Source organism: Cynocephalus volans, chromosome 14 (genome assembly GCF_027409185.1).
Source record: "Cynocephalus volans isolate mCynVol1 chromosome 14, mCynVol1.pri, whole genome shotgun sequence".
NCBI classification, from domain to species: domain Eukaryota; kingdom Metazoa; phylum Chordata; class Mammalia; order Dermoptera; family Cynocephalidae; genus Cynocephalus; species Cynocephalus volans.
In genome coordinates, this window is record NC_084473.1 from 20,467,897 (window position 1) to 20,491,354 (window position 23,458).

Here is a 23,458-nt window from a genome sequence, read left to right on the forward strand (position 1 = left end):
TTAAAAATAATTTGTCTTTCAGCATGCACCCTTCCTATCCCCTGAAACCTGCTCCTCCAGTAGCATTTTCCATCTCAGTAAATGGCAACTCCATTTTTTAGTTGCTCAGGTCAAAAAACATAGAGTTATCCTGATTCTCCTCTCCCTCTTACTCTCAACATCCACTGTCTCAGCAAATCTCGTCTGCCGAATCTTCAAAATATGGCCAGAATCTGACCACTTCTCACGTCTGCTCTGTCACCACTCTAATGCAAAGCACCCCCACCTCCTGCCAGGATTACTGCAAGGACCTACCCACTTGTTTCTCTCCACTTGTCCCCTACAGTCTTTTCTCAACAGAAACATTAATCAAATGTTTCTCCAGTGGCTTCTTGTTTCATTCATAGGAAAATCCAAGGCTCTTACCACAGCCCACAGGACCATTCTTCCCCGACCTCCTCTTATCTCCCTGACCTCATCTTCTACCACTTTCCTTCCTGGTCTCTCTGCTTCAGCCACACTGGCTTCCTTCTTTTTCCTCAAACACGGCAGCCACGTGCCAGCCTCAGGGCCTTGGTACCCGCTGGGCCCTTGGTCTGCAGCACTCTTTCTACATGGCTTATCCACTTACCTCCTTCAGCTTTCTTTCTGTGCCCACTTAACCAGTGAAACTTACCATACTATTCCCAATGGCACTGACTTTCCCCAGCCCCGCTCCTCCCCACCACTCCTAACACTCCCTACACCCCTCTATGCTCTGGGTTTTTCTTTTTCCCCCAGAGCTGACCTGAAATTCTGAATATTTATTTATTTGGTTGTTTACTGTAACCCCTATGAAGGCAGAGACTTCACTGTTCACTGTTCTAGATCCAGTTCTTAGAACAAGCCTGATACTCAATGGGCACTATCAAATTCGTTAAATACATTAAATTAATATTCTCCTTGTGAGTCCTGAACCTGAGACCAAGGGCAGAGATCGAGCAGCCCTTTTTTGTATACTCACCTTCTGCCTGAGTTACAAACTTCAGTGTGTCCACCAAGGCTCTGTCCTCCCTCTGGAGTTCGTAGGTTGCGCTGGCAGAATACTGTTCTATCTCCCCTGTAGGCTGCAGTTCCAGCTCAAATCTAAAGATGTTACAATACATACAATGCATACTATTGGAGCTTTCAATGATGGGGATAATGTCCACAAGACAATTCAGCTTCAAGTGCAACGAAAATATGGTTCTTATTTTAAAATTGCCTATTGCCCTTAACTAATGATGATCATTACGATCCCTTCAGTCCCTCCAGGATCCTAAGGCAAGAGAAGATCCCAGGACTCCCAGGACTTTTAGAAAAGCAGAGCAAGAGTCGGCTAGTTGTATCAGCAAAGCTGAGAACAAGCAATGGAAGTGGGGACTGAAGGAAGACAAGGAGCCCTTAAGCATGGTGAAGGCTGTGAGCACGTCGGTGGTTTCCAGGAAACTCAGATCAATGTGTCTGGAGGCTCAGAAACATGGTCACCGAATTAGGAGCAAATCAGAATCTGCGCTGTGATTCCCCCATCCAGGGCCTAAAGGAGAGAGAAGGGACCCCAAGGTGTTGGCCAGAGCACCACTGCTTTAAATACTCAAAGGATGTTATAGAGCCCTTAGGCTGGTGACATGGGCCTACCGGGTGGCCATAATGTGGAAGGCGAACAGGTGCTGGACTGGGCATTGTGCTTTCTAACCTCGTGTCCCCGGTCAGCGGATAGTAGGACGCTGAGTCTGTGGAGCTGGCATTGGAGTAAGCACCCGTGATGCAGTAGTTCAGGCCAGTAAAGAAAGGCTTGCAAGTTGACCAGGACTTCCTGTTCTCGATTAGAGGTGGGATCACTTCGGTTTTGGTGGTAGAGACCAAATGCAATGTATTGCTGGTGAAGAAAGAAAAAACGCAAGTTATCTTTAAGTCATGAATCTAAACGAACATCAGTGAATCTCATGGTGCACAGGCCCCTTACTCTCCCCTCTAGCTCCCTTCTGTCCGTACCCACCTCAAATATTGATTTACCGAGAAACAAGTAAGAATAGGAAGGACATCAATATGACCAACACTCATGGTGACTCTTCTGTTTCACCCATTGCACTGAGTTCCTTACATCTGCTACCTGTAATTCCCACCACTGTAAGGCTTTAGGATCCTCATTTTACAGAGGAAACAGGCTCAAAGTCGTTAATTTAAGTAACTGATCACTGGAACCTGAGCCTCCAGTGTGCTCCTTCCTTCATACAATGCAGGGTAAGAGATACCCTGTGTCTCCTTCATCTGAAATCTCTTACTCTCCCCACCAGCACTGAACGTACTCAAGTCTCTCTCCTTGTCAGCACACACCCGTGCTCACACACACACACGTGCTCACACACACACACGCACACACACACGTGCTCACACACACAAGTGCGCTCACACACACGTGCTCACACACACCCGTGCTCTCACAAACACGTGCTCTCACACACACGTGCTCACACACACACACACACCCGTGCTCACACACCCATGCTCTCACACACACGTGCTCACACACACACACCCGTGCTCTCACACACCCGTGCTCTCACACACGTGCTCACACACACGTGCTCACACACACCCTTGCTCACACACACGTGCTCTCACACACACACGTGCTCTCACACACACGTGCTCACACACACACCGGTGCTCTTACACACCCGTGCTCTCACACACGTGCTCACACACACACATGCTCACACACACATGCTCACACACACCTGTGCTCACACACACGTGCTCACACACACACACGCTCACACACACGTGCGCTCACACACACGTGCTCACACACACACGTGCTCTCACACACGTGCTCACACACACGTGCTCAACACACCTGTGCTCTCACACACACACCCGTGCTCACACACACACGTGCTCACACACACGTGCACTCACACATGCTCACACATGTGCGCTCACACACCCATGCTCACACACACACGTGCTCTCACACACACGTGCTCACACACACACCCGTGCTCACACACACACACCCGTGCTCTCACACACAGTGCTCACACACGCCCGTGCTCTCACACGCCTGTGCTCTCACACACACACGCTCACACACACCCGTGCTCACACACACGTGCTCACACACACCCGTGCTCTCACACGCACACGCGCGTGCTCACAGACACACACGTGCTCTCACACACACAAACACGTGCTCACACACACACGCGCGCTCACACACCCATGCTCTCACACACCCATGCTCTCACACACGTGCTCACACACACCTGTGCTCACACACACCTGTGCTCACACACGTGCTCACACACACACACGCTCACACACACCCGTGCTCACACACACAGTGCTCACACACACCCGTGCTCTCACACACACGTGCTCTCACACACACAAACACGTGCTCACACACACACATGCTCACACACACAAACACGTGCTCACACACACCCGTGCTCTCACACACACACGTGCTCATACACACGTGCTCACACACACCCGTGCTCTCACACACACGTGCTCTCACACACACGTGTTCTCACACACACGTGCTCACACACACACACCCGTGCTCACACACCCGTGCTCACACACACACGTGCGCTCACACATGCTCAGACGTGCGCTCACACACACACGCTCACACACACATGTGCTCACACACACGTGCTCTCACACACCCGTGCTCACGCACACACACCCGTGCTCTCACACACACGTGCTCACACACACGTGCTCACACACACGTGCTCACACACACCCGTGCTCGTGCTCACACACGCTCACACACACACGTGCTCACACACGTGCTCTCACACACACACCCGTGCTCACACACACACCCGTGCTCACACACACACACCCGTGCTCTCACACACACGTGGTCAAACACACATGCTCACACACACCCATGCTCACACACGTGCTCACACATGCACACGTGCTCACACAACACACTCGTGCTCACACACACACATGTGCTCTCACACAACACACGTGCTCTCACACACCCGTGCTCACACACACACACATGCTCTCACACACACGTGTGCTCTCACACACACACACACACACACGTGCTCACACACACACTCCTTTCTTTCCCTTCTTGCCTTCTCTTGTCTCCCTCCCAATCAAGAGCTGTCTGCCTCTGCAGCTTCCACTTTCTTTCCACGTGCTTCTCCTTGACCTGTGGTATGACTACCACCTGCATCGTGCTTCTGGAAAGGCTTTCATCAACATCTCTAATCTCCTTCTTGCTCCTAAATCCACTGGACATATTTAAGCTTTATCTTCCTTGACTTCTCACAAACATTCAATAGAGCTGCTCACTTATGGCCAGATTAAGACATTAGAGTCCCTAACCTCTGAAGAGCTCATGGTACCCTCCTCTCAAGTACGTACTTAAAAAATTAGTGAGTATAAGTTCAATGATATCTTGGTTTCTTGTGAGAATTCTTTCTGAAATACTGCATTCTTTCCCTGGTATTGTTTCCCTATTCCACCAAGCCTTGCTGGTGGCTAGAGCCCTAACAGTGGTACTGGTCTCCTTACGGGGTGATCCATGTTGTGGCCTTTCCTTAGCTTCTATGACACTTGTGGTCATGGTTCTCCTTCTGCTCCTCTGGTCACTCTTTCTCAATCTTTGCTGTTTATTGCCCCTTTCCCTTTACATGTTTATTCTCCACATTTCTGTCCTTATCTCTCACATCTTGCTCTATACCAAATGCTGTTTGACCTCAACAACCTGTACAAGCTGACAATTCCCAAATGCATATCTGGAGCTCAAACCTCTTCACTGGGCTTAGACCATAGGTCCATTTGCCAGCTAGATATTTATAATTGGTTGTGTCGTAGGACATCAAATGCAGCATATCCAAAACTGAATTTGCTATCTTGCAACACTCCCCCTTTCCTTTTTCTTTTGCCTCCCCGCCCCCCATATCCCGTCAATCACCAACTACTCATTATTCTACCCCTAGTAATTTCTACAGTCTGTTTACTCCTTTCTACCCCTGGGTCTCCTCCATGCAGGCCATTATCACCCTTGTCCTATAACATTTTAACAGGCTCCTAACTGGTCTCCCTGTTTCTAGTCATGTATCCTTTCCACACATTTTCCACTGTGGAGTCAGATTATTTCTTCTAAAACACTAACCTTATCTCATTTATGTTCCTCTTTTTAACTCCATTGCCTTCAGAAGAGTCCAAACTGCTTATGATGGCTTACAAGGCTGGTCACAATCTGACCCCTGCCAACCTCTCCATGTCATCTCTCGTGTTTGTTCCCTGTGCACTTTACCAGACCTAACTTCTTTCCGTTCCTTGAACCATATTCTTTTTCCTTCAGGGCATTACACATGCTTATCCTTTTGCCAGGAACACTCATTCCTTTATCCTTTTCCTGGAGAACTCTGACAGCCCTTGGATATCAGATCAAGCATACTTGCTTCAGAAAACTTTCTCCAACTCCCACAGGCACATGATACATAATTTCATGGTGCTCCAGTACTTCCTCTAACTTAGTCCTCACTGTATTGTTGACGCTTTATTAATTGTATATCTTCCCTGTAAACTGAAAGCTCTAAAAGGCCAGGGACCTTGTGTATCTCATTCAATATGCTGGTACCTATTAAGCAATTAAATACTATTTTTGAATGAACAAATGAATGTGTCCAAAATATGGACACTAAGGTAAATCACTGATTGAGAATATCATTGAAAATGGAACTCTCAATATGAGGCTGCATCTCATGATCATGAGATTAAGAGTTTCATGCCGTACCCACTGAGCTAGCTACCATAAATCAGTATATCCTTTGTATTTTTCCTGGGAACAAAAGATGTTCCTTTCCCATGATGATTTCTCTAGAGCTAGCGTTTCTTCATTCTCAAGACAAACAAGCAACGAAAACCTCACAACCTAATAACAAGTGACTAACCAGTAGATCTTAATTAAGTCTCAATGCAGAAAGATACAGGACAATTTTGTAAAATGTGGAAGGTGGAGGAAAGGGTGATTATTTAGTGATTCTAGACTAGGTTGAAAATAGGTCATCCAGAATTTTCCCTCCCCTGTCTTCTCCTCCTTCACCAGGACCTGAGTTATCTCAACTGGCTGTGTAGAGCAGACAAATCCTGCAGATACCTTCTCAACTCTCTCTTTCAAACTGGGGAGGCAGATCTGGCTGAGAGAATTACCTGCCACTGAACAGCTTGACCGGCTTCTTTGGAGAAGGAACGATGAGCTTCAGCTGCCCAGCTTTCAGGGCGACACGAGCCTCCAGGCCTGACTCATGGAAGAAGTTGGTGTTCATTTGGACCCCGCTCTTAGCAAAGTCCGGAATGATGATACCCATGTTTGTGACAAACTCCACAGACACAGAGGGCTTTACCACCAGTTCAGCCTGCATCTGTAGGTCAGAAAACAACCGATTTAGGTTTGCTACATACTCCAGTCCCCTGGCATCAGATCAAGCATCTTTTCCCATTCCTGGCACAAACATCTCACCTCAGGAGACATTATGATGTGATGCTTGGAGGAAGAAAAGCAGGTTCTCAGTTCCCGAGAGCCAGACTACACTACCCAGGACCAGGAAGACCTGAGCTAACTTTACACATAACAGGATGAAAAGATAACAGGAATACTCATTGACGGAGAGAACAGCTGAGTTCTCTTCTTACTACTCCAACTGGAGCTAGTGAGGCGGCACATTCTGGTGGAACCCCAAAGTTTTTCATAAAAATTAATGAGGTGATTCCGATGGTGATGCACTTTGTCTTGAACTAGAAAGACATTTTAAAAATGTGCACAAAAAACCCACCCTGGAGGAAAAGAACACCCTAAGGAATCAAAAGGAAAGCAGAGTCTTACGTGGGCTAGTTCCAGTTTCACTCCAGCCTTGGTTCCGGGAGTGATGAGTCCAGATGAAGACACTTGCAGTTGTAATCCAGCTCCGGTGGGGAGCTCAAAGGCATTGTCCATGAAGATGTAGTGAAGAAACAAGTCGTTCTTTGAGCCTTTCCTTATGGCCTCTCCAATCTGTAGATTCAACAGGGGAGAACAACTAAAAGTAAGTCTCATTTAAGCGGGTATTGATAAATGCAACCTCCCATACATGGGACCATAATTCCCCCTTACCCAGAAAGGAAGGGCCTAGCATATTTTAATTTCCTCCTTTATTAATAAATTAATAAAATTACGGTGAATTTTGTACAGTGGATTACAGTTTGTCAGATACTTTCCTTCATAATCATTATATCATTTTAAGATTAAGAGGAGGCTTTGGAATAGGCAGAGGAAGGTACACTTAACATTGTTTTCTAGATGAACTAGCTAAATCCTCTTAAAAGATGCAGCTGACATTATGATTAGCTTCATTAGTAAATGTTACCAATTTCTTGGGATCCAAAAATCATTTTCATTGAAATTCAAGGCAAACCTGCCTCTTCAAAGGGTTTGTGCGGCCGGGATCTTACGGGAGTCTCGGAGATCCAAAGAGAGCACTGGCTAATCTCATGGGCCCTCTGATAGGGCCTGGTTCACATACCATCTGGGGGATCCCCTGCAGAATGCGAGCACCATTCAGCAGCAGCTTTCCCAGGAGCTGGACGTCTTGGAGCCCAACAAAGCCCAGCTCCTCTCCCAAGATGCGGAGATAGGCTCTGGCTTCTGGAACTTCTTTGGATTCCAAATCTTTAATCAGCTTCTTAACATTGAGCATAAGCCCATTTACCATGTCCTGGGATTTTGATAACAAAATGTCTAGTGAGATGTCAGCACCATCAAACACCTTTAGATTCCTGATGGGGTCCTGTCTGCTGCAGCCATGACAGGCCTAAACACTAAAACTCAAGGTGGGACACAGAACAGATACTGTATTCAAGCTACCACCTTTTACTGAAAGAAAATTACTCTGAATAGAGATGGGAAAAACTGAGGTCTTGTCAGGAAGAGTGGTGCTCCCAAAGCTGTTCTTAACTTGAAAAAAACATAGGCATTGTAAGGTGGATGGGGTGGGGTGGGGTGGGGGAATCCCTGTTCTCAACCAGGATCCTTAGGGTTATTTAAGATTAGAAGACCCTCCATCCCCAACCCCCTCCCCTATTTAGTCCTCTCTCCTTTGACTAGGGAAGAGTAAAAGGGATTTCTTGAGAAAATGTAGCTGCTATGTAAGTTGGAAAGCTTGAAAAACACTTGATCCTAGACAAATTCTTCTTAGAGATAAGAGGAATTCCATAGACAGATGCCTCGGCATTAAAGAGAGATTGACAAACCCAAAGCGGATCAAAGACCCTCAGCCTCAAGTGGAGGTCAGTAAACTGGAGGACTAAGGTAAGCCACCAGTGAGCACCTAGGCCTTACTTCTCAAACCTGAGTGTGCATATAAGTCGCCTGGGCTCTTGTTAAAATGCAGATTCTGATTCAGTAGATCCTGAGTGGGGCCTGAGGACCTTCGCTTCTAACAAGCTCTTATGTAGTGCCAATCATCAGGCCACACTTTGGGTAGCAAAAATTAAAGAATAAGAAATTCCAGATTATACAACCTATTTTCTTCTCCTTAAATGGGGGGGGGCTCATTGCTAGCTTCAAAGTGGATTTTTGGTCCCATTAGCTAGTACCCTGATGTGAGTGAGAGCCAAAGAAATCAGTTAATAATAATAAAAATGTTATTTAAAAACTCATAATAGTACCTGCTTACTGAACAATCAATACCAGTGTCAGGCACTGTGCTTGGCATTTGACATACCTTATTTCATTTAGTCTTAAATGACCTTGTGAGTATGAGTACGAGATCCAGAAACAGGTACATATAATATAAGCAACTTGCCCAGGTGTGCACAGCTTGAAGACAGTGAGGTTAGAATTCAAATCCATGCCCCCGAGTTCACACTCTTTATCATTATATAGAGTGCCTCTAGTGAGTCTGGTTCCTGGACAAACTGAATTTCTAGGAGGCCCTTCCCTGCAGAGGATACTGTTCATTATCCCCATGTGACTGGTTAATAATAGCCACAGCTATCCCTTTAGTTATGGTAGTACCTTGATGACTTCCAGGCTTAGAAAAGAATGTTTTTGCATTGAGGCACAAAGCTTTCCTTGAGAGGATATTTAACAAATACGTACCTGCTCACGTTTATCATCTTTGGTATAGCCAAAGTGGTCCACCAAGACTTTAGAGACATGATCAGGAACTTGACCATCAACCCAATACAAAGCCTTGTTGACACTGTCTGGGAAAAATCCTTGCTTCCCAAAAAGAGCTTCCAGTGTTGGTTCAAAGCCTTTTCCTTCCAAGCCAATCTGAGAAAAGAAATTAGGCGAGACAATGCTTCGGGGTTTCTTTGCTGCATGTCAACCTCCCATCCCCCTCTTTATGTCCATTTAATTCCACAGGTATTTGATGAGTGTTCTGTGGCAGAGACTGAGCTTAGTACTTCACAGAAGTTGTTTTATTTAAATCTTACTAGAATCTTGAAAGGCAGAATTTGTTATTTGCCTTTTTCTAGAAGAGGCAGCTAAGGTTCAGAGAGGACAAATAATTAAGCCAAGGATTGAGAGTTGGGAGTGGATGCGGAGCTTGAACGAGATCTGACTAGACGGCTCGTGAATTTCCTTGGATTTAGGGTTTAAGGGTTTCTCTGAGACATCTACATTACCACTGATACTAAGAAATCATACTTCAGGTGACCCCTAGTGGGGAGAGGGGAAGGTGAGGCAGGAGGGAAAGAAGAAGGCCTCAAGGTGGTGGCACGAACTCCTGATGATTCCTGTTCCCAGGCTGGCTCCCGGCTCCCCGGACTTTCTATTCATGGTGTCGTACAGAATGCCTAGAGAACTCAAGACTCTTCACACATACCTCAAAGAGGTCAGTAGAAGCCAGTCCAAAGACAGTGAGAGTAGTTTTCAACATGCTTTCTTTAGGAAGGTAATTATCTGGATCAAATATGAGATTCCCTTCGATTTTGGCTGAGACTGTGTCAAGCGATGGAAGAGAAACAGATTTGGAAAGGTGATAGTTCCGGGAAAATCTTCTGAAGTCCATGAGAGTTGGGAGTTGAGATTCTTTCAGAGCTTCTTTCACCAACGTTTGCACGCTAGATGAAAAGAAGCATGTATTTTGAACCGACCCACCATGTGACTCACCCATTGTTTCTCAGATACCAAGGAAACATGGATTTCCAATCACTACCAACATATTTGGGTTTCATTTGCCCCCAGACTTTGGCACATTTGCACAAATGTTTGTTCATTTGCTGCACATTTGCACAAATGTTTGTTCCAGATTCAGTAGATCCTGAGTGGGGCCTGAGCACCTTCCCTTCTAACAAGCTCATTTGCTCATTTGCTCATTTGCTCATTTGCACATTTGCTCATTTGCTCATTTGCATATTTGCACAAATGTTTGTTCCAGAAGAAAGCACACTCCCTAAAGGGCAGGCAGTGGCTATAGCAGAATCAAGGCTTGGACTCCCAGCCCGAGCCCTCAGTGCAGAGATTATCTTACTTACTACTGGACAGACAGTTCTTCTGAGTTCAGGATATTGGCAATGTGGGAAGCCACAAAGTTCTTCACTTGACCATTCTGTTCCCGTGGGAGAAGTTGGACAATATTGTTGATCTCTGTCTGGGAGGGATCCCTCATCAGCATGAGATAGGCAGCCAGTCGCTTCTCCACTGGAGATGCACCATCGAGGACAGTCCAAAGAAGCACCCTCCGGGTCTGCAGCCAAAAGAGGAGACCGTTATCACCATCCTTTGGGAGGAGCACAGAATGTGCCCGGCCAACACTGGCAAGGTCTGCTAGCTCTTTCTAATGGGCAAGTCTAATTCCTTATTAACAACTCTTCAAATGCTGGTATTGAGTTTTCTTGCCAGGGTTTTCTAGAGCGCTATCAAGGTAGGTTTCCCGGAAGACTCCTATCGAACATGTGTTGAATTTAATTGTACTAAAATTCACAAATTATGGCCAAGTTATGACTTGTTTGGTGATCTGCCACTAAGTGAAAATAAAGTTGTTTTAATGTAAAAATTCAATGTGAGGGTAAATGTGAGAAGGAATGGTGAGAGTTTGGGGCTAATAAATAAGGAAATTTCCAAAGCTCTTGGGTCATTGCCACTTAAGGTGGGGCCAGGTTGATTATCCTAGTCTGGGGATCTTGGGGAAAATCAAACATTTTTTCCCAAGATGAGAGTGATGGTCAGTCTGGCAGGAGAATGGCATGTAGTGAAAACCTCATATTCTGCATGCTGGAGTAGCAGTAAGGTCAAATATTTCTCTCATGTTCACATACTGCTAGGTAGTCAAGTCAACAGGCTTGTTGAAATTCACAATCAGAAAACAGTAGAATACAGTGAGCAGAATGATGAGGCTTAGGATTTCATTCCCCTAGTACTTCCCAAATCCTTGCTAATCTGGATACACTGTCACGTTCAGGCCTCTTCTGTGGACTTCACCTCATCTCGAAGTTCCATTTTCCGCAGGGCCTGGATGGCAGCTTTTTGAATCAGCAGTGATGGCTTTGTACTTGTGATACATTTCAGGAGTGCAGGCTGGAGTTTTGGAGTTATGCGTTCCATGATTTGGCCCATATTTCCTATGACCTGAATTGAAGAAAAGAAACAAGAACTCATCACGGTGCAGAAGCAGAGGTAAGGGGTGTCCAGGAAAAGTGTTTCCAAAATGATGCCTATTACAGAAAAGACTGAAAGTACCCTCAGAATCAAGTAGGTGTGATCTTCATCCCCAGCGCAGTCATTGTCAATCTGTTCCAACAGGTAATCCTCGATGTCTAGCATGGTCCGTGTCACTGTAGAGGTTGTCTTATGATAGCTACAGAATAAGAGAAGGGAGTTACGACTTAGTAAGTATAGTTAAGCTTACCTTAAAATCTAAGCTTCTATCATTGTGTAGTATATGCACCTACTGTAACAACACACTATACCTCACAAATATATACAAGTAAATATTAAAAAATAAAAATAAAAATAAATATTTTAATTAAAACATATCCCAACTTGTGTTTGCTGATTTCTTATTTAAAATCATTACTTTCAATCTTTTTTTTTTTTTTTTTTCTTTTTGGTGGCTGGTTGGTACAGGGATTGAACCCTAGACCTTGGTACTATCAGCACCATGTTCTAATCAACTAAGCTAACTGGCCATCTCTCAAATCATTACTTTCAAAATGATAATAAGGAACAAAAGAGAAAGCATCAAAGTCTGAAAGTAGAGGGAGGGGTACAATTTTAATACAGAGATGTGGGGTTTTCCTCTGCTCCTAGGAGGAGAAACATAGTGTGAAACTCACTTGTTGACCACGTGGCTCAGCGCATATAGGGTGGCCCGGCTCTGCTGATCCCTTGCCATGTTGAAGATCTCCCACACCGTCTGTGCTGAGGGCCTTGGCATCAGGGCCACCAGATAGGTTACAATATCTATCAGAAGGGGACTGGCATGCGTACTTCTTAGCCATTGGAAGATGTGAGAGTAACAGTGGGGCTGTCCACACTGCACCAAGGCTTGTAAAGTGATGGGGCTGAGAAGAAAAATGTACAAAATGTGATACAGACTGCCTTCTAGGCAAGAAAATATCCTTTGCCTACCATGTGCCCTCTGCCAGGAGTGTCCTTGTTTCCCTGATTAACCGTCCAAATCCAGCCATCTTTCAAAATCCAACTCAGAGCCCAAGAACCATGGCACTTTTCCGAGGAGAAGCACCCCTGAGGAAAGCCCAAGAAGGATCCCCCAGACCTGCAGCTAAAAGAGGACTGTGATCACCGTCCTTCGGTTGGGACGCAGAATGTGACCTTCAGAGCACTTTGAGCCAGTGCCTTGAAGTGCAGAGAAATGATATCGTTATCTTGTTTGCCTGAGTTCTCTCTTCCTAGCCTATATCTTCCAGAGGGCACAGACTTCTTTTTCTCTCAAACTTTCTGGGGTATCCACTATAGAACTACCAGTACACATTAACTGATTGACTAATTGATTAACTGGATTGATATTTAAATGGTCCTTGAGATTCTCTGTTTGGCCAAGGTTGGAAACTTCAGCCAGCTACCTTACGTTATGCGAAAGACCAAGCAGCAACCACTAAACAAATACCTGGACACGTCGATCAGCTGTGGCAAGAGGGATGCGAGCGCCTCGTTGCTGAGGCCTCTCAGCTCAGTAACCAGTTTGTTGAAGAGGTTACCTCTCTGGGCATTCTGCTCAGAGGCGGACAGCTTTTTCAGTTCCTGGAGGGTCTTCAGGACCTCCTCGGCCTGCTTTGGAGGTGATGTGGATCTGGTGCTCTCAAAGGCGAGACCCACCCCCTCGGCACCTGGAGGAAGGAACATGTCAAAGGAATTCCAGCTTGCTTCCACGTGTCAACCACACATTTGTCAACTGGAAACTGAGGAGGTATCAGCGAAGGGGAAAAGAGAAGAAAACTGTCCTGTGCCCAGTGCCTGTTAAGCATCTGGCTCTGTGCTAGGTGATGGGAGGGTTAGCATTATCCTCCAGATTGAAGAAAAGGATGCTAAGACCCAGAGATGACCATCTTTGCCCAAGAACTCTCATGGTCGAAGAGGCAGAGCTGGAACTGAATTCAGGCTTGTTTGAATCTGCTGTCAGATCACCCTTTGCTGGAAAGAACTGGCGAGAAGGTGCTGTTGCTGACGTGGCTACAGCTGAGGCTCGACTCACTGGTGCTCTCCTACCATGTCTAATTGGACCTATAGCAGCTTGTGGGGAGGGGAGACCCTTGTGCAGTCCCTCCATCACCCTGCTCTGACCTATGCCAGGAAGAGGGGTGAGAGTCAGCGTGGAAGCCTGGTGTAATGGAAAGAGTCCTGGCTTCGATTAGACCTGTGTGCTCATCTGCACCACCTCTGATATTCTGTGACCTTGAAAACATCACTAAGCCTCTCTGTGTGTCACTTTCCCTTCTGTAGAATGGGTATAAAAAGCACATGTCTTTACCACTTGACATCACAGTTTTTATGAACAAACAAAACAATAAGGTAATGCACAAGAAAGAGTTCTGACGGATTTAAATACAATACAAATGCTGGGTTAGATCTCTAATGTCCCTTCTAGCTCTAAAGACATCGATCCCTGAGATTACTATCTTGCCTGACCCTGAAGGCCGTCTCCCACTTGCTCCATCTCACCCAGGCCAGCCCCAGGTCGTAAAGGATGTATGATGTCAGTTCTACCAAAAATGTCATGTTAAACCTAGGATTCCAGTTTCCTATTTACAAAAACCTAAGTAGCTTTGGAAACTTCTCCCTTTCCTTTATTCCACTTGACATTCTAAAATGGATATGCTTTCTCACTAGAGGTAGCTCAGTAGCCAGAACACCAGAGTCCACTTCATTCATTAGCCAGCAGACATTTAATAGGGCCCTGCAGATTAAACCATCATTGGTACACCTTGAGCGGATTTCCTAGCTACTATATGCACATAAAATCTTACCTTCTTCAAAAAAGCGACTGTTGATCTTAGGTGTGTCTTCAAGTTTCAAAGTCTGTGTAACATGTGCCATCATCCCGTACTTATTCCTGGTAACACAGGAAGCATGGCGTGTCATGGACGGACAGTCCTGAGAACATACTGTTCTTTTCATGTTGACTCTTTTGCCCATCTCTGCTTCTACCCAAATCCACCTTTCAAAGCTTGGTTAAGTCCAGCCATCCATGACCCCCTAGTGAATAGCACCCACTTTCTCCTGGTCACACTAGCTGTTCTTCCATCAGAAGGACAGTATGTACCTTATACCCTCCACCAGCCTGGAGTACCCAGAGTGTAGGGACTGACACTGTGCCTTGAAATGCTTGTGTGTTTCCCACAGCACAGTGCCAAGAATATAACAGTTACTCAATAAATATCATTTGTCAGTTTTCAAAATGGTTTGGATACACCAGTCTCCAGTCAAAATCCCAAATCCTCCACGATGCCTTTACTAACCAGGGCAGACATTACCCAGCTTTTATGAACTACAGCCCTTAAAATTTGGGTCTAAAATATCTTTTGCGGGTCTTGAGTTGTTTTGCATGCCTAAGACTTTTCTACCTAATTGTCTGTTAGCTCGGAAAGGTGGACAGGGATGGGCTCTGCTTTGTACCTCTCCATAGCTCGCTCCCAGGCACAGCCTAGCCCAGAACAGGGCATTTGAGAAGCACGTGGCTCACACCAACTTATTAAAGGAAGAATCAGGGGTGTAGTGGGTGACCTACTTATGGGAGAAAGGCAGGAACAGGTGCTGCTCCTTGCAGATGGCTTCTGATACATGCTTCCTCTTGAAGTCCAGGGTGTACTGGCAGGACTGGCTGCTGCTGATCAGAGTTGACAAGGGGCGGGTCTGCGAATGAGATCGGGGAAAGCGTTTTGATCAGTTCCTGGGGCTTGAACCTGAGTCTCCTGTCAGAGGAATTTACCTTCAAGGTAGAAGGGAGTGGGAATCCTGTACCACTAGATAAACTCAGTGAAAAGAGAACTAGGTACTTGACATTTAGATAAGGAGACGCAACACGCAACGAGTTGGCATAGCGATGAGTTGGCATACCCAAAGCAGAGTCAAGCTGCGGATGCTTCTTATTCCACCCCAGAGGACAAAGTATACACCTGTATCCTACACCTACCCATCCCCCCACACGTAACAGCTCACACCCTCCTCCTCATGACGTTGTCTTTGCCTAGAAGCCTGTCCTCATGTCTCTTTTCGTTTATACATCATTTGTATTTTACAGAATTGTGCTGCACATCCCCCATGAAACTTTGCCCAGTGGGCTACGTGGATAGCACTGACTGCTTCCTGGTCTAGGACCGCTTCCTGGTCTGCACTGCTCACTTTGTCACCCTATCGGGCACCCCACGTACTGTCCTTTACTGGCACATGTATGAGCCTGGTTCCTGCATTAGACTGGAAGCATCATGAAAAGAAGGTCCATGGTTCATCTGCCACTGTCCTTCCCTAGTGGTGCCTGGACTGAGGCTGAACACACATTAGGTGCTCAGAGAAGACACCTAAGCAAGTGCATCGCTGTCTTCTGATTGTGGCACTTGTGATCACACGACTCTCTGTTTTTGATCTCAAGGACAATGACCAGAAGCATTGCCAGGCATGGCAGTGATTGCTCAAATCCCTCATGTTTACTGAGACAACCTGTGACTCACATCCCGGAAGATGTTACTGGGGGTTAGGCAAGCTCAGGCAATGTGGCACTACATGACCTCAGTTACCAGCAGAGAAGGTTAGTACTGAGAAGGTAACCTGGGCAGGAGGCAGAGGGGCTGGGGTCAGGGTTGTACTTGGGGTGGAAAGACAGGAAGCTGCAACACCTGTCACGTCACTTCGTGTGATGAGAGAGAGGAGACAAGAATGCAGGTCTCAGGACATCCTTGGAGGCCAGAGGCTTAGAGCTGGGTACAACCAGCTCTCGCACAGGGAGGACAGTGGGAAGCTTTGTCACCCTGCATCAAGCCCCAGAGCCTTCTCGGGGTGAACTACCATTACTCTCAAGTGATGGCAGATGGTTTGGTGCCAGTGACAGGATGACAGCAGGAAGGACAGAGCTCTGGGTTGGGAGTCAGGAACTGATTCTAGTGCTGGCTCAATTAACAACAGGCCATGTGGCTTCGGCAGCCCTTCCCGTGCCTGGGCCTGTGTCCTGACTATAGTCTGTACAAAGAACAGGCTGGGCAAGCTCTTCCCAGAGCCTCTATTAGCTCAAACATTCCGGAATATCAGCAAGACGAGCTTCTGTGCTGCTGCTCGGTGTGCATGACGACGCTGATGGGAGACCTACCATGCCTTTGATGAGAGCCAGCGGGCTGACGCCTGTGCTGATGGGCTGGAAGCTGTCGCACTGCTCCAGGTTTCTTTCCGTGGATACTTCTGTTGCCACGTTTTCCTTCCTCGTCTTTACACTGAAGTGAGTGGAGCAGTTTCCATACACGGTATCCTGTAGGAGCAGAAGATACAGCAGGGCATGGTCGACGTGGGCAGACAGCCTGAGCTACTCGGGAGGAACTGGGAAAAGAGCCTGGGAGAGAAGGCGGCAGCGGTGCAGATTTGCCTTCTTTCCTCCGAGGCAGCGTGTGGCACTGCTGGTTCCTGAGCAGCCAGAGTTGGGGGGGAGAGTGCCAGTTACGGTGATGCTGAGGGGAGGCCTGCACAGGACGCATCTCTGCACCCTTCAGGCCAGTGCAGTCTAGAACTTGGAACACAGTGAGGGCCCCAAAGTGTTTGTGGGACTGAAGTCAATTGAATTCTCTCTCAGATGGAAACCTGAAACCCTTAAAAGAGGCTGGCAACATATTTCACTATTTTTGGTGTTTAAAATACACAAGGCTTTACTGGGCCATACCATGTGGGAAAAGGAGAACACAGTCAAAAAATGCAGGGGTGGGTGGGCAGGCCTCCCCCTCAACTGCTTGAAAATTGACCCAACTTGATCAGCCAGCTCAGGATGAGTGGTCAGTGGGCCCAGGGGACAGAAGGAGTCTTGGGCAGTGGTGTTTCACACCAGTATAGGGTTTCCTGTGTAACTAGCCACATAGGCAAGTCAGCGACCCACTTCATGTACAGTGGGACTGGTCTCTGACACGCAAAGATGAGTTTAGGGGCCACTGTTATCAGCTTTCTAAATTCTCACCAGAAATAGCACTTGCTTGACCTCTTCTGTCCCCGGGGGAACCAGGAGGGTGGAAATGATGCCTCTCTTGATGTTCAGGATGTGTTTAGGTTCATCCTTCTCTGGGTAAAGGACAACTTGCTTCCCTGCTGGAGTGGCCAGCCTAAGCTCGTTCCTGTCCCAGAGAGAGAGAGAGTGGTCAGAGAAATGTCCCTCTCCGTTGTGAGCCTGCTGGAAGCAAGGCAGCCTTGCAGACTCCTTTGTCCTTAATTGTTCTTCTTTTTACGTCATTTCTTTGTAAACATATCTACACATATTCATATGTTTTCAAAAAAAAACTATGCAAATGTGTATTTTTGCCATTTCTTTTCTTCTTCTTTTTTTTTTTTGCTTGGCTTCGCCATCCCCTCTCTGTCCTCCACCCACACGTCTCTGCCCCATTCTCTCCATATGGACACCCTAGTGGGTCTTGCATTGATATCCCTATACTCTGAAATCCTGTACAGACATGGATGGGTACAAATGTAGGCATATAAACATTTTGTTGTCATTTGTTTTATGCAAATGGCATTGTGCCTACTTTATTTTTTTTTTTGCTTTTCTCATTTATACTTCACAAAAGTCCTCCCGAGCCATTTGGTACAGCCATAATCGATTCTTTTTAAAAAACTGCATAACATTCCAATCTATGGTCATTCGTAATTCATTCAGACATTGTCCCATTTGATGGTGTTCACCTTCTCTCTTTCCGGATTTTTTTTTTTTTTTTTTGGCAACACAAACAATACTGAAATAAACTTCCTTATGCATCTATCTCCACATGTTACTGCTTTTATTTTCATGGGTTAGAGTCCCAGAGACTGAAATTGCTGTGTCAAAGGGCATAAGTATTTTTAATTAGAGTAGATAATGCCTGAGGGCTGTCATGTCCACCAGCAGTGCATGAGAGCATGATTTTCCTCACTGGACTGCCAGCAACAGGTGCTTTTGCTATTTGAAAGTTTTGCAGTCCACTGGGTATAAGGTGATAAATATCTTATGGTTACATTAATTTGCATTTCCTAATACTAGTGAATTTTAGCTTTTTTTCATATATTTGTTGGACATGCACTCGTTTATATGGTGTCAGGCCATGTCTGAAGCTCACAACAATCAACTTTGGCTTTAGGAATTTCTCTTTTTGGAACTATTTGGGTTTTTGAGGATCCAGCTGCACCTGCTGTAGTTTAGTCATAAAGAGGCAAAGGAGAACAGACACTACACCTTCTCAGAAAGTTCCAGATATGGCAGTGCAGGCCAGGAAAGCCCTCCTGGTCAAGAGCAGGAGTCCTTTTTGTTTGGAGATAAGCAAGGACCAGAAAGTAATTGCTTCTCCTTCTGGCCACCTCCTCTTCTCCCACATACACATATAAGTTGCAGATAAAATAAGGGGTATTGATGAAAGACAGAGCATCAAAGCCTATATTTTTGCCAATAGTCTAGTGTTTCGCAAATCAAACGACGGGCAGGGATGGGGCTTCCCTATGCTACCAAATTAATAACTCCATGACTGCACGTATTCACCCATTCCTAGGACCCTACAAACTGTGACTGGGGATGAGGCAGGGGTGGTGTTGAAAATTAACAACTGGTGCAGCATGGGCACCAGTCAGTCAGAAGACATGCCACCGCCAGCAACCGCAATGGCCTTATCAGCGTGCACTGGATGGACGCCTGCCCTGGGTAGGGGAAACACTCAGGCCTTGGTTCTCCCTTGCCCTGCACCATACAGACCCTGCACAGTCACGTGTAGTTCTCAGCAGCAAGGGTTGCTGGGACTCATGCTGAAGACCACCAGGCACCAGCCTTATTTAATTCTTTAAATAAAAATTCACTTTTTAAAACAATCCATCTCAGCTTTATTGTCTTAAGGAGTTTAAAACATCAGATCTTTTAGAAACACATTTAAATGATAATTAAGGGAACCTAAGCAGGAGAAGGTAAATAATGCTTTCCTCTTTTTGATAGTCATGAAAACTCAGCAATTCCTTGATCCATGGTGAATACACACTACAAGTATTCACACTCACATACGCGTCTGCTATGAGCACACATATTCATATCTCAGCAGACACACACACACTCATGAACAACACATCCAGGGATGCCCAGAGCTCAGAAATTTAAATCCGCAAGCCCATGACTTACTGGGACATGGCAGCAGCAAACTCCTCTGAGTTCTTAGTCTTCTTCAGCAAGGCTTTGCCCTCAGGGTTGAAGCCATATACCTCCTTCAGGGTGCACTGGCTGGTCTTCAGGATGAACTTGCAGAGCTGGGGAACCTCCAGCTCAACCTGAGAAAAGAGGGCAGGAGCACACGGAGATTCTCCATTGAGAACAGAAGATGTCTCCCACGGCCCAGGGCTTAATCTCTAACCAGGACACAGGGAAATGCTGGTGGCGAACATGACCCAAGACCCCATGACTTCTAAACACGTCTCATGAGTTCTCCATGAATCAACCTAGGCTTAGTCCTTTTTTCAGCCATTTCCCCCTCCTGCGGTAACAAGTTTTTTGAATTTGCCCCCATGCACGTGAGGGAGGACATCCTCCTATGGGTTCTAAATTTACTCACTTTAGTTATAAAGAGGTGTGGTTGGTTAGAAGAAATGTTCATAGCTATTAGGGTCTATTTAGAATTTCACATATGGGTACAGTTTAAACAGACCCCTAGTTATTATCCAGCACTATTCAAAGAGCTTTCTGCCATAATAGAAATATTCTGTATTTGCACTGTCCAATATGGTAGCCACTAGCCATGGCTGGCTTTTGGGTGCTTGAAATGTGACTAATGTGGCCCAGAAACTGAATTATTAATTTGATTAAATTTAAATTATTAATTAATTATTAATTATTATTTATTATTTATTTTAATAGCCATACGAGGCTAATGCCTACCTTACCTGACAGCACAGACGAGAGCTTTAGGGCTCTATAAAGAAGAGGGCAACTTCTCAGCCTGACTTCTCTTCCCCACACAAATTCCAATAGTAGCCCTTAGATCTGCTCCATATGTACATGGACAGGAAGGAGTACAAGCATCTCAGTAATAAGTACAGTTTCCTTTTAGAAAAAACTGCGTATTTAATTTCTTTCTTTCTTTCTTTTTTTGTTTGTTTTTAGCAGCAGATCCTTCTGACTTATATGTTAGAAACTGCATTCCACAGTGCCTTCCTGAGACACCCACCTCCTTAAGTTCATCCACCCGGCTTCTCTCATTTTCAAATCTACAAACCTACACTGCTGATATTCTAGATCATGCACTCCCATCACATCTTGGAAGCTAATGGGAAAGTAAATATAGCTGGCAAATTTTTTTGTGGTAGACAACTTCTCAGCAATGTGACTGACTTCCAACCTGAGGGACAGTCCCAGCAGCACTTTGAGATCACAACAGTCCTGGCACGTGCTGGGTTTGCTCAGGGCACAACCTCCTGGAAGGTCCCATGCTGGGTACCCGGTGGAGCAGGGTTGGGGGAAAGCTGCAGGCTCCATGTTCCTCTGGCCCTCATCCTCCATACCTTGCAGTTGATCTTGGTGGCGCTTCTTGAATCAGCAGTCCCAGGGACTCCGCTGGAACTTTCGGCCTCATAATTGTATACGTATTTCCGGAGGTGCTTGAATCGAGTTGCCTCTTCTAAAATGAGGAGAAATAAGTCAGTCAAAACAGAAATAAACCTCTCAAGGACAGTCAATTCCGGGCAGAGGGACAATGGAATAGATAATAAAAAATTAATAAATTGTTTTTAATTGACTTTGCATTATACTTAATTTTCCCTTATAGATTTAACTTCTCCAATATGTTTTTGCTGAGGGTAATGTTTAAATAAGCTCGTATTCCTTAACCATATCATCTGAAGTATAGGGAGGGGAGTGTCACGTATCAAGGAATGGGGCTCAGAAAATCTATAGAAGAGACTTCTGGAAAATTAAGTGTTGACAACGTTAAGCAAAAGGATAGTACTATTTCTAATGCTTTTTCAGCTTGAAAACACCATAATTCTGTTATTCTTTTTGGATTCTACCAAATGCATGAGGCAAAGTTCATTAAGCATTAAGAGTATCTGGATAATTTAAGAAACCCCCGCTAGATGAAATTTCTGGATGTTTCCACTGTGCTTGAGAGGAATTTTCTGAACAATTTGAGAATAAGAGCTAGTCACGAGTTCAGATGCAGTAATGGCAGATGCCCACCAGATGGCGGTGCAGCCCCATCAGAGGGCAGCCCTGCCTCGCTTAGGCGAACACAGGGCACTTACCGCTGCAGGGCCAGCTCCTTTGACCCCTGGGGTCAGGTAAATAGGAAGGGGTGAGGGTCTGGATTTCGGCACAGAGGTTAAAGTCAGCATTTCCTCACCCTCACATGCTCTGAATCAATGATCAGTCACTGATAAACAGGACAGCAATGTCTCTTCAAAGTGTCCACACACACATACACACACACACACACACACACACAAACCGGGGGGGGGGGGGAAGAAGATATAACAACCACAATTATTTGAAGTTGATACAACAAGCAAACAGAAAGGACATTGTTGGGGGGAGGGGGGGAGGGAGAAGGGAGGGAGGTTTTGGTGATGGGGAGCAATAATCAGCTACAATGTATATCAACAAAATAAAATTAAAAAAAAAAAGAAAAAAGAAAAAAAAAAAAGAGGAACTACAAAAAAAAAAAAAAAAAAAAGTGTCCAGAGGCCAACAGAGTGACAGTCCCTACCCCACCCCCAGGCGAGCTTTGGGGACAGAACAGAAGGGCAGGTAGAAGACAGTTGCGATCACTTGGGGGAAGGCAGAGGCTCTGAACAAGGCACATCAGTGCGAGCGTCAAAGCACTGCAGAGTGAGCGGTGCTCAGCGAGCGCAGGTGCAGGAGGGTGGGCTGGGCGGGGGTCGCCCTTCCAGCCAGGTGGGGAAATGCCTTACTGGGACAGCTCGGGCTGACATTGTCCAGCACTTCGTCCTCTGCAAGAAAAGGGGAAAGAAAACCGTGGGTTGTCATCGTCTTCCCAGTGGGTGCTGGAGCGACCACTCCCCAGCCCCTCCAGCCTGCCGCCGCCGCTCCCCTCCCCCCATCCTGAGTCTGGAGGAACCACCAGCTGGTCCCGTCCCCTGTCCTCGGACCCTCTGCACCCCTGTGGCTGCCCTCCCTCTGAGCCAGGCTCCAGCTACCTCAGCCAACCTCCTGCCACGGGCTCCCACCCCCTGGTTTAAAGCGGGCCCGCACCGCACCCCGCACTCACGGGCCGGGACGCCTGCAGCCAGCAGCGCCAGCAGCAGCAGCAGCAGCAGCGCGGGCCTCGGCGGGCCCATGCCGAGCGGCGGGTGGGGCGGCTCCCTGGCTGCGGCCTGGCCTGGCTCGGTGGCTCCGTAGGGACAGGCACCGCGGCAGGCTCTACTCCGCCCGGCAGGCCCAGGTGCGAATGGGCGGCCGGTGCCCGCGCTCTATTTATGGGAGGCCCTGGCTTTTAGAGAATTGCAAAAGGTCCAAAGGGCGCGTCCCAGCCGGACCTGTTTGCTTTTGCACAGAGGCTTGTCTCTGGGCCCATGGAGGGGGTCGGGCAGGGGGCTCACTTGGGACCCAGCAGCAGCCGCCGCCCCGGGGCTTTCCCCTGGCCTGGCCTTTCTCTCTGGGGTCTCAGACAGGGGGGGTCACAGCGCCAGTGGACTTAATGCTTAGAAGCCTGCCCTGTCCCAGGAGTGCTTTCAGGAGGTGACCAAAGAGGGAGAGAAAAAAAACCCTCTCTCCTCCCGGCTCTGACTCTGGAGGGCTTTGAGGAGTCAGTCCTTAACAGGTCT

The 23,458-nt window shown here is 46.6% G+C and overlaps 1 protein-coding gene across 1 annotated transcript in view; it reads right to left on the reverse strand.

The window, feature by feature from the left end:
- APOB (apolipoprotein B) overlaps window positions 1–22,972 on the reverse strand; it is a 39,293-nt gene extending 16,321 nt beyond the window's left edge. Inside the window, exons 1-20 of the mRNA XM_063077743.1 lie at window positions 22,903–22,972; window positions 22,586–22,624; window positions 21,182–21,297; window positions 19,809–19,954; window positions 17,643–17,796; window positions 16,794–16,949; window positions 15,222–15,346; window positions 14,461–14,546; window positions 13,104–13,323; window positions 12,310–12,537; window positions 11,714–11,831; window positions 11,456–11,602; window positions 10,510–10,721; window positions 9,858–10,095; window positions 9,125–9,301; window positions 7,548–7,739; window positions 6,872–7,039; window positions 6,199–6,410; window positions 1,694–1,876; window positions 983–1,104 (exon numbers count right to left, since the gene is read on the reverse strand). Of these exons, the coding sequence (XP_062933813.1) occupies window positions 983–1,104; window positions 1,694–1,876; window positions 6,199–6,410; window positions 6,872–7,039; window positions 7,548–7,739; window positions 9,125–9,301; window positions 9,858–10,095; window positions 10,510–10,721; window positions 11,456–11,602; window positions 11,714–11,831; window positions 12,310–12,537; window positions 13,104–13,323; window positions 14,461–14,546; window positions 15,222–15,346; window positions 16,794–16,949; window positions 17,643–17,796; window positions 19,809–19,954; window positions 21,182–21,297; window positions 22,586–22,624; window positions 22,903–22,972 (3,109 nt within the window). The remainder of the gene's footprint in view (window positions 1–982; window positions 1,105–1,693; window positions 1,877–6,198; window positions 6,411–6,871; window positions 7,040–7,547; window positions 7,740–9,124; window positions 9,302–9,857; window positions 10,096–10,509; window positions 10,722–11,455; window positions 11,603–11,713; window positions 11,832–12,309; window positions 12,538–13,103; window positions 13,324–14,460; window positions 14,547–15,221; window positions 15,347–16,793; window positions 16,950–17,642; window positions 17,797–19,808; window positions 19,955–21,181; window positions 21,298–22,585; window positions 22,625–22,902) is intronic.
- Between the last annotated feature and the right edge of the window lie 486 nt (window positions 22,973–23,458).